This window comes from Eptatretus burgeri, chromosome 1 (assembly GCF_056783735.1).
Source record: "Eptatretus burgeri isolate ZD-2024b chromosome 1, Ebu_testis_v1, whole genome shotgun sequence".
NCBI lineage: Eukaryota > Metazoa > Chordata > Myxini > Myxiniformes > Myxinidae > Eptatretus > Eptatretus burgeri.
Genome location: NC_140961.1, coordinates 146,449,305 through 146,459,707, shown reverse-complemented (window position 1 = coordinate 146,459,707; position 10,403 = coordinate 146,449,305). Strand labels below are relative to the sequence as shown.

Below are 10,403 nucleotides of genomic sequence, written 5' to 3'. Positions count from 1 at the left end.
CAAAACACATCGGGGCCACAAGTGTGCTTTGCTGACAAGGTCTTCAGTCAAAGTCCTCTGCATCATCCAGTTGTGGCCCTTCAACCTTGATAGTCAGGGTGGGCGAGCAGGGGTACATATGGCTTCAGATGCAGCAATTACACTTGGACGCATACATACCCCACTCCCAGTCGCTGAGAACACAAAGTGCAACAAAACAACAGCTTGGATGCATACATTCCCCACCCAGTCGCCGAGAACACAAAGTACAACAAAACAATAGCTTGCACTACCAGTATCCATAACACGGAATATATATGCTGGAGTAAACCAACCAAACAAAAACACACACACACTATTAAATATACCTTTTGCCTTACCCTCCCCTCAACATATTGATGTACTTTCATTTGCACGTATCTGTGAATGACTTCAAACTTGTGTTGCTGCTGTGAATTCAAGAACTTGAATGATAAGTTTCTCATCTGGTTTCACTGTCTGCATTTGGCTTTGTCAGAGTGTAGTGTCAAGTGGTGTATCACACGACTCGTAATTATCAAGAGTCCTCAGACTTTGCTTCGGATCCCCATTTTCAGGTAGGCCAAATGGATATTTTCTCTTCCTTTTTCATATTGCCAAGATGCACCCTAAGTTGTCCACCGCAGCCGCTTCCTCTGTACAATGTAGATGCTACTATTAGTTTGCGAAACAAAAGGAATACTGACTGGCACATCTAGTAAATAGAGACAGCAGCGTTCATGTGGTTTTGTGAACATGCAGACACCTTATTACAAAGGTTACAAGTGGATTCACAGAGCCTTTTGTGAACCAGGTGGTTTGAAAAGTCATTATGTTTATTGTTAATTTGTTTTACCATTGTGGGAGACGTTCATGACCCTTTTACCTTTGTGGGTAACACTTTGCTTGTTCGAATTGTTTTCTCAGTGGAACAACATCACGGACTTTCTTTTTTAATCCTGCAGATAAACATTCCGGAACATGGATAATGGTCCTGAGCATTCACGTGGAAAGATGTCCTCTGTTCAAGGAGTGCCGATGGTGGAGTATTTTCTGGAAAACTGGGAAGAAAAGCAGAACTTTGAGACGAGGCCTAATGACTTGCTTCTTGCTACCTACCCGAAAGCTGGTATATTTGGACTTAGAGCGACACCATTCCTCGAGTCGGCAAAGCCATATCCCATCAGGCAATATCATTTGAATAAGTCCCCAGCATTTAAGCACAAAATGATTGAGTCACAATATTAATGACAACCAATATGATTCAATGCCTTAGTTTTTAAAGTAGGATCAGATCACCTAGTTCACTTGTCCACGCTCTATCGAGCGGTCCGATGTTGTAATTGCTGCTTTCGCAACATTGTGCTGTCTTCCAGCCAACGGGGTCATATTGTCTCCGAATTTATCGAAATTCACCCCAAAGTAAAAGTTTGACAAAAAAGAGAAAAACATGAAACCACATAATGTTGATGCTCATTTGGCTCCCTGAATCGAGCAACTTTTGTTCAAATTAGGTTTGATGGCTGTTCATATATTCTGTGAATAAGCCACTCACATGTGTTCTAGCAACACCAAACAAGTTTAACGAGGTCAAGATATAAATCATAATCACTAGTTGAACCTCTGGAAATTCCGTGATGAATATGAATAGATACTTACCATGATGGAAACATTAGGCAGGATTTCCTCTGACATCTCTTTTTGACGAAGAAACCTCTAATTTCTGAACAATTTACATTCAAATTTATCTTTAAAGAGTGTGACAACGATAAACAGATACTTCCTATGGGATTTCCTTTGATGTGCTTCAGACGTCATCTCCATACGCCGTCTTCCTCAACCGATCTCCATAAATTTCTAAATTTCGATATTTCTGAAAAAGTATCGTCTGTATATTGCAAGAAGTTTGTACAGATGTTTGTCTGGTATGTGTCTGAAGGTGTCGAACAGTCTACAGGTCTAAACGGTCCAAGGTGTTTAAAGGGTGTAAAGGTCCAAAGGGTGTCAGCGGTCGAAGGCACCCAATGGGTTAAAAGGGTCTATCAGGGTCTTAAAGGCTCTAAAGTTCGAAAAGATATGTTCCAATAGTAGTTGGAGGCTACATGGACTAAGGAATTTCAGCTGACTAAGGGGTTGAAAGGCTATAAACGGATCAAAAAGGTCTCAGGGGTATGAGGGGTCTAAGGGGTTGAAAAGGTCAAAAGGGTCTTAAAATATCTATAGGATATATTTTAATAGTAATTAGGGGTATGAAGGTGTCTAAGGGTGTCTAAGGATCAACAAAGCGATAGAGCAAACAGGGACTACTGGGGTGTAAAGGTCTAAAATGGTGTAAGGAGTTTATGGTAATTAATAGGTCAAAGGATATAAAAGGTCAAGGTGTCTAAGCAGTCCAAACGGTGTAAATGTCTAAGGGTTCTAATGGAGTCCAAATTGGTCTCAAGAGGTCTCAAGGGTCTAATAGTTTGCAAGGTAATAAGGGGTCAAAAGGGTATACTGGGGTCTAAGGGGTGTCAGGGTTATTAAGGTTATAAATGTTCGAAATGGTCTGACGGGTCCACATGGGGTTAAATAGACATAAGGGGTCTATCGGTGATTAAAGGGTCACAAGGGGTCTAAAGGTCTAAAGGCTATGTTCCAATCATAGTTAAGGTCTAAAAGGTCAAGAGGGTCAAAAAGTTTGAAAGGTTCTATAAGGTCTCAAGAGGTCAAAATATCTAGAGGCATCAAAGGGGTCTCATGATGTAAATGTCCAAATGCATCCAAATGGTGTCTTGAGGATCTAAAATGTCAAAAAGTATCGAAACTCGAGGGTCTAAAATGTTGAAAGGATCAAAATGACCTTAAAAGGCCTGAAGGGTCGAAAGGTATTCAAGGCATAAAGGTCTAAAGGGACTTGGGGTCTCAGCTATCTCAATGGTCAAAAGGTTGAAAAGGCACGTAATTAATAGATGCAGTCACACTTCCAAAACCTATGTGAAACATACAAACATACAAATTACAGCCAATTATTTTATCCTGATGGTGCTACGTCATGTGTTGAGGGCTTCCACCAAATTAAGAAAGTAAGATCACTACTCCACCCACTTTAAGATTGTCACCATAATCCTGATCAATTGTTGAGAGCGTTCCCAATTAGGTGTCGACCAGTAATAGGTTTGATTACTCCTGGTGAAGCACAGACGGTCACTTTCTATTCTGCAGTGGTCAGTAACAATTACCTGTTAACTAAGCTGAGCAGCATGATGAATTGTGTTGTAAATTTCACGTTGAGCAAGCTAATAACATGCATACTCTCTCATAATGAGAGTGTTTCATATCGCAGCCCAACCAATAAAGACATGCGGTAAGTCCAAGCTAACTCCGCTTTCCGCATCGGGCCAGAGGGTGGGATGCACCATTGGGTCGCAGTGGGTGTTGTCTGTCAACAGGTTTTGCACTCCACCACACCACGGAAAAGCTGTAAGACATCAGTTTCCAATAGGAGCTCCATATATGTTTGTTTAGTGCGTATTTAAAGGGGTCTAATTGGTGTAGAGGGTCTGAAGGTGTTTGGATCTAAACGGTCGAAGGTGTCTCAAGGATGTAAGGGTTCAAAGGGTCGAAGGGGTCAAAGGGATCAAAGGGCTCCAAAGTGTCTTTCAGGATCTATAAGGGTCTTAATGATTCTAAAGGTCTGAAAGGTATGTTCCAACAGTAGTTAGGATCGAAATGCATCTAAGGGTCTGCAGGGTCTCAGGACTTTTAAGATTTTTAAGGGGTCAAAATGATTTAAAAGGTCATGGCTCTAAGGGGTATTAAAAGGTCTAAATGCTATGTTCCTAGGGGAAAGGGAAGATGAAGTGGAGGGGGTGTGGGTGGGGACCAGCGAAGCTCAGGTTACTTTGATGGTTGGGGACTGGTGGTGGTGGTGGGAGCTGGTGGACATTTGGACGTGGTGGACAGGGTATGTGAGGGTGTGGTCAGCGGGGGTTTCTGGATGGGGTCGGCAAGGGCAGGAGGACATGTAGTGGCTGAGGTTGCAAACATGAAAGGGTTAATGGCTGTGAGCCCACAGTTGGTATAAACAGGTTTTATTCTCGATCGAAAGTTCAGCCAAAGAAGACAGAAATTGCCACTCGGTATGAAGGAAGGATGGTTAAAAGTCCAAAAAAGTAGCACTGTCTGATCATGATGAGACCTGACATACAAGTTTGTGAGTGAGTCGAGGAAAGAAACAGATTTTCAGGTGTTCTACATCATAGCATCTTTACCCAAAGAGCTCTTTGAAGGATCCTCACCTAGCATGGGACACCTTCTCGCTGCAGGTGGCTTGTGATATTGCTGGTATCTTGTGTTGCTGCTTATTTAAATCTCTCCAGTCACTCCATATATTCGTGATATTACTGATGTTTTTTTTTTGTTCAGTTCCAAGATCTTTTCATGCATTGTTGGTTGGTTCTGCATACTTGACCACTTTTATGCTGTCACACATTTCTACCAAAATCACTTGATGGCTGACATTTAATTGAACAATTCATCTATTTATTATTAATTTATTACTGCTCTATCTGGTCAAAATGACACATTTTCGATGTTTACACGACATGGGATGGTAAAATCGGACACAAGTATCATTTTTTCAGGATTAAGTTTTTTTATAAGGAGGAATTATTGACTTGATTGTTGTGCAGGAACAACATGGACACAAGAAATTGTGGATCTTGTTCACTGCAATGGAGATGTGAACTTCTGCCAAAGAGCACCAATTTATATACGATTTCCTTTACTGGAATTCACAGTGCCACCTTCCTTCAAGAGACTGTCTGGTAAAGAACGCCACATATCAAGACATTAAAAAACTGTTCAATCAAAATGGTGTCATACCTTGAGTTTTATGGAACGTACTGTACTCCAGGGGTTCGACTACTGTGGAGTAATTGTAGTGAGGACATCTTCACGTGTCTGTGAGTAATTGACTGATTTGTGGGGAGAGTTTGATCCTCAAAGCCAGTTGTATGACACAGGTTCACTTGGGTTCTTACATGTTGTGTTTATATATTTTTCATATGTGCATGACGTCAGTGTCATCTTGTATTCATGGTCGGAAGAGCCATTTTTGAGTAACTTATTCAGGGTGTTCAGAAAGAAACGCAACCTCTTTGAAAATGCATATAATCTATGCTAATAAAAGCCAGTGTGTGTGTGTGTGTGTGTGTGTGTGTGTGTGTGTGTGTGTGTGTGTGTGTGTGTGTGTGTGTGTGTGTGTGTGTGTGTGTGTGTGTGTGTGTGTGTGTGTGCACGTGAGTGTGTGTGTTGCAAAAGGCCACAAATATTTAGTATTTTTGACTTGCAAAAGGCCACAAATATTTATTATTTTCACTTTCCTCCCTCATATTATCGAATGCCTTCGAGATACAAACATAGATTAAAAAAAATAACATACACATCTCACATTGACGAACTGTGTTGTGCCTATGGTGGTGCCTCAATGGCTGAAAATGTTGTGCAATTTCATTTTTTGATGACATTGCTTTGTTTAACTTCTTTTTGCAATGTATTTTCATTAATTAAATTATCTACCCGTCACTTTGACATAGATACATATAAAAAATTATAAACCTCCATCGCCTCATATTCGGAGTTCCTCCATGATAGTTCAAGCACTGAAAAGCGTTGACCGACATTTTGTGTTCTCTCTCGATTGATATATTTTTGAATTGAATTTTGTTAATTTTTCACTTGAATTTCATACTTAAAGAAATATTTAAAAGTTAAGTGGTTCTCCTTTTTGTGCACTTTATCTGTGCGGAAATTTGTACAGAACAACGTGGAACAGGCCGTGTTTGCCATGCAGGAGTGGAGGAGACTCACCCGGTGATTTAACAAGCTCAGCGGAAAACCAACCATTACCTTTTAAATGTGAAAAAAACAAATTTAACTGACACTTAATGGAGTTGGGTAGGCCTGGATCATATGACCTCAATAAGTAATGTTCTGGTAATACATTACAATGGTATTGTTATCTTTGTGGGAGTAGATGGAAGAATCTAATCGGGAATATAGCATTGTGTAGACCTGTGGATGAGTAGGAGGCATCTCGATGTGAGTAAATAGGGAACCTGTGAGATTAAGTGTTATGTGTCACCACACGATGGGTAGTGCAGAGTTAATTAGCCTCGGGAGTAAGAATAAGGTCCCGGGTATGTGATTCCCCTCTGTGATTTTTTTCCATATATTTATATATTTTTAAAATCAGCAATAAAGGTGGGGAACATTTCCCTGAAATAAGCAAACGTGCCAGCGGGCAGAAAGCCCCACCTTCAAAGGTTGGCAGCAAGCAAAGTCACGCCCCTGAAGGAAGATTGATGGGCGTGACATCAGAAGCTCGCTCAGCAGGAGAAGCCCCACCTTTCCGGGTTTTGTGTAAACAGGCTACGCTTCTGGAGGTGGAGGATAAATAGGACAGAGGAGAGTGATGAACAAAGGAATGAAATGGGAGGATTCGACCTGAAGGGCAATCCCATCTGGGTTGATGACATAATGCAACAGCAGTTGGGGGTAGTGGAATTTTGTCAGCACCAGGATGGCAGTTTGAAGCAAAAGTTGGAAATTCGTCTCATGGAACAAGAGTGGGCATTAAATGATAAAGGCCCATGGGAGCCGCAAATGAATGGGGAAGGAATGGATGAGACATTACAGGAGCAGCTGAATACTTGGAACAAATCCTTAAAGGGAGAGGAGAGAGAACCAAAGGTTTCTGTTAGTCTCAATGGTAATGTTGATGGTTCTGTCGACACCATGCTTAGACTGACTGACCCATATGGAGTTGGGTTGGACTTACTGCACTCTGACATTGGGAATGTTGCTGAACAGGGTTCAGCAGATATGGCAGAGCCAATGTTTGAATGATTTGCAGAACATGGAGTGGAGGAGAGTTGCAGCAACGGTAGCATACAGTTGGTTGAGTGGGAGGCATATCTTGAATTAGGCTGGAATGAGTCAAGTGCAGGCTTTGAAGAGAGACATGTCCACATTTGTGTCTTGGGCACCCACCAAGAACAAGGTGCCAACACCATCTGGAATGTACCAGGCACTTTCTCCTTTTACATCAACTCTGTTCTCAGCTGGAAGTTCTGCATATTGCTCCACAATCTTTGCATTGTGGGCACCGCAACATTCCACATTATTACTCACTTCCAGTTGCTCGGCTGGGGGAGTTTGGTCATATGTGGAACCACCGTCACGACCATTCTGATTGGCTTGCGGCCATCTACATCATGTGGAACATAAGGAAAGTTGACTACCACAGTGGGTGGCCAGTTTTTCCATCTGGCTTGGCAGTGACAGATGGGGAATTTAGCACTGCGGGAGAATGGCATTGGTGCCATCTTTCAGCTGATAGTGGAGCTGTTTGCCTGTATGAATCGTGAGCTTAGCCGTTTTGAAGCAGGTTCTGCATCTTTGCATCTTACGTGTGCTATTCCCGTGACGCATGCTGTACAGTGTCATCTTGCACCTCTCACCAGGGTCATACCAGATCCGAGTCTCCGAGTCTCCCATCATGTGGAGTTACAACTGTGGTGCGATGGATAGCATGGACTGCACATGAGGGCATCTGCACTGGTTGAGCATGCAAGTCCAGTAGTGGTGATTCCAGGAGAGGAAGAGTCAGAACTTGAACCGGAACTAGAACCACAGCCTTTGTTGATTCCAGAACCCAGAATTATATAAGGACCCGATGAAAAAGATCTGCTGATTAAAAAAAGTCTTCAGGAGAGAGTGCATGAGCTTGAGGCTGAGTTGGATAACGATCACAGCTGCCGGCAGCATATGCAGGCCAATGCACAAGCCCTGCAAGCTGAATTGGTTGGGCTGCGCCGGCAGCAAGCCAAACAAGCACAGCAAGGGCTCACTGGAGCTGAAAAGAAAGTGAGGACAAGTGAACGGCAGTATGGAAAGCTGAAAAAGAAACAAAAGAGTTGCATGAGGTCAAAACACATTTCAACTCATTCTAACTCTCATCACAGGCAGCCGAGCAGACGAGCGTAAGTGCCCAACGTCAGGGAATGGCGTTTGCATTAACCGTCGTGACTGCTTGTCTTGCTTTTGTATATCATGGATGGTGGTGTGCGGTTGCCGGTGTCCAAGCATTCCTGGGAGTTATCCTCGTGCTGGTGGTGGGCAGCCGATAGTGGCCTTGTGCCACCCTCGGCCTGGTGCGCTCAGGAGATACAGCTTTGGATGGGACCGCTGGGCTGTGGCAATGTCTGCCAGCATATTAGCCGTGGCCACAGTTTTTCCTGGATGGGGGTCCAGGCATCGACTGAGAGAATATGTGAGAACTCCAGGATTAACCGATCCGGGAGGAGAATGCAGGCTTCTTAGAATGGAAGAAAGAACTAAAGACATACTAGATCCTGGAGGAGGATGTAAGCATTGACTGAGAATGGATGAGAGCGCAATGTGTTTAACAAACTCTGGAGAGGAATGCAGGTATCTGGGAAGGAATGAGAGAAATTTCGGTCTGCCAGATCCTGGAGGGAGGAGGGGGGGGTGTTGCAGGCAGAGATCCTGCTGCCCCTTGCAAGAAACTTTGTAGACACAGTTCTTGTGGCTGATTTGATTGTCTGACACCTCATTGAGGGTGTGCTTCAAGTCGACAATTGCGCCCAAATATTAGCTCCGGTGATCTACAAGATATTTGATGGATAGTCAAATTTAGAATAAATGAATAAATAAATGAGTAAACAAACAAATAAATAAAAAAGTTTGGAATCCAGGGAGATTGAGAGCAACGAATCCACAGGGGTGGATAAGAAGGGTGTGAAGAAAACTAGAAGGGTTGGATGACACACTTCGACCTGACCAACCTGCGATGACGAGCACTTAGGGTAAGGTGCCTTAATGTTTACTTTCCCAAGGGTGAAGTTTTGCAAGAAATTAGGACACAGGCTATTGATTTGAGAGTGAGCGAGACTGACTCAATGGTCGGTAAAGGGATTGGTTTGGAAACCAAAATTTGATTGTGTCGATGTCTGTAATGCGTATAGAATCGAATAGTGTTTGGAGAATGAATGAAATTTATACCAAGTTTGTAGGACATGGCAGTGGAGGAACACGATCACCATTTTTTGCATTGCATCGTTTCAGAATTGAATGACAGCGGGGGAGGAAGGAGATGTTGGATTGTGTGGGTGGGGAAGATATGTGGGAGCGCAGGAATCGATCAAGCTCAGGAGGAGCAGTGACTGCACCCCCCCACCCCCCCACCTTGAGCGAACTTCTCCCTGGCAGAGAGTGGTGTCTGGAAATGGAGACCCATTGGATGGTGAGGTCTGGTTGGGCAACCAGCGGTAAAGAGACCCCTGGTGGCCCGTATGAGGCCGAGAGAGCCTGAAAATGTGGAGACCATCCCCGACGGGGCGTAGAGCAAAAGAGCGGTTTGGCTGTCAGGGACCGGAGTTGAGGGGGGCGGAGAAGTCAAAAGTCAGGCGACTGTTTTTCGACTGCAGCTACCAAAACTGAAAGAGCCCCCACCATTTATGTTGTATGGTACCTTCCCGCAGCCCAGTTTAGGATCACACATGTGTATAAACATTTAAGCCATGGTCTTGCAGGGTTGGAATGAATGATTTATATTGGATTTATGTGTTTGAGTGTGTGCAGAAGGTTCACAAAATTCATGTCACTAACCTTTACCGGAGAGGCAGGGCTGGCGGAAATTTGAATAGGTAAATTGGGATGGCTCCACAGGTCACATTGGGTATCGCGGCATCCACCCATGAATGCAGTCTTTTACTCCTTAAAACAGAACTATGAAATTAAACTTTAACGACAGCCAAATCCCTCTGTTATCTGCAGGTATCGAAATTCTCAATGAAATGGCATCTCCACGGCTGATAAAAACTCATTTGCCTTTCAAGCTCATTCCAAAGGGCTTTTGGGAAAAGGATTGCAAGGTATGTACAGAATGTTCATCTTTTTCTGAACTGTAATAAGTATACGTTGCACAACAAAACTTTGATTTTGTTTTGAAATTTTATTCATGCAACGTGTAAAGTTTCGTTAGTCTGATAACGTTCCCACTACCACCTCCGATCACCGTGTGCACATGTCGATCCCCGAATATGCCGATTCTACACGGTGAGTCATAAGTCCCAGGACACGGTTTTCACTGCTTCTACAAGATTTGTTTATACCATTTACCAGGGTGAGCCACATGTCCCAGGAGTAATAATAAAATATTACAAGAATAAAACAGTTACAAGACCTCCTCAGACATCGAGTGCATCCATATGTGATTTCATCATCTTTGTGTTTCTCTTCTCGTGGCACCACACCACTGTGACCAGCCTCTCTTCCACTGTAAATGGACTGATGTCTGCCATCTTGGTTTCATGTACCGGATGCATTATCTGGAAAAA

The 10,403-nt window shown here is 43.2% G+C and overlaps 1 protein-coding gene across 1 annotated transcript in view; it reads left to right on the top strand.

Annotated features, from left to right (window-relative positions):
* The first annotated feature begins 1,000 nt into the window (after positions 1-1,000).
* LOC147035705 (sulfotransferase 1C1-like) overlaps positions 1,001-10,403 on the top strand; it is a 110,302-nt gene continuing 100,899 nt past the window's right edge. Inside the window, exons 1-3 of the mRNA XM_085847027.1 lie at positions 1,001-1,126; positions 4,671-4,805; positions 9,841-9,938. Coding sequence (XP_085703153.1) covers positions 1,012-1,126; positions 4,671-4,805; positions 9,841-9,938 — 348 coding nt within the window. The 5' untranslated portion in view covers positions 1,001-1,011. The remainder of the gene's footprint in view (positions 1,127-4,670; positions 4,806-9,840; positions 9,939-10,403) is intronic.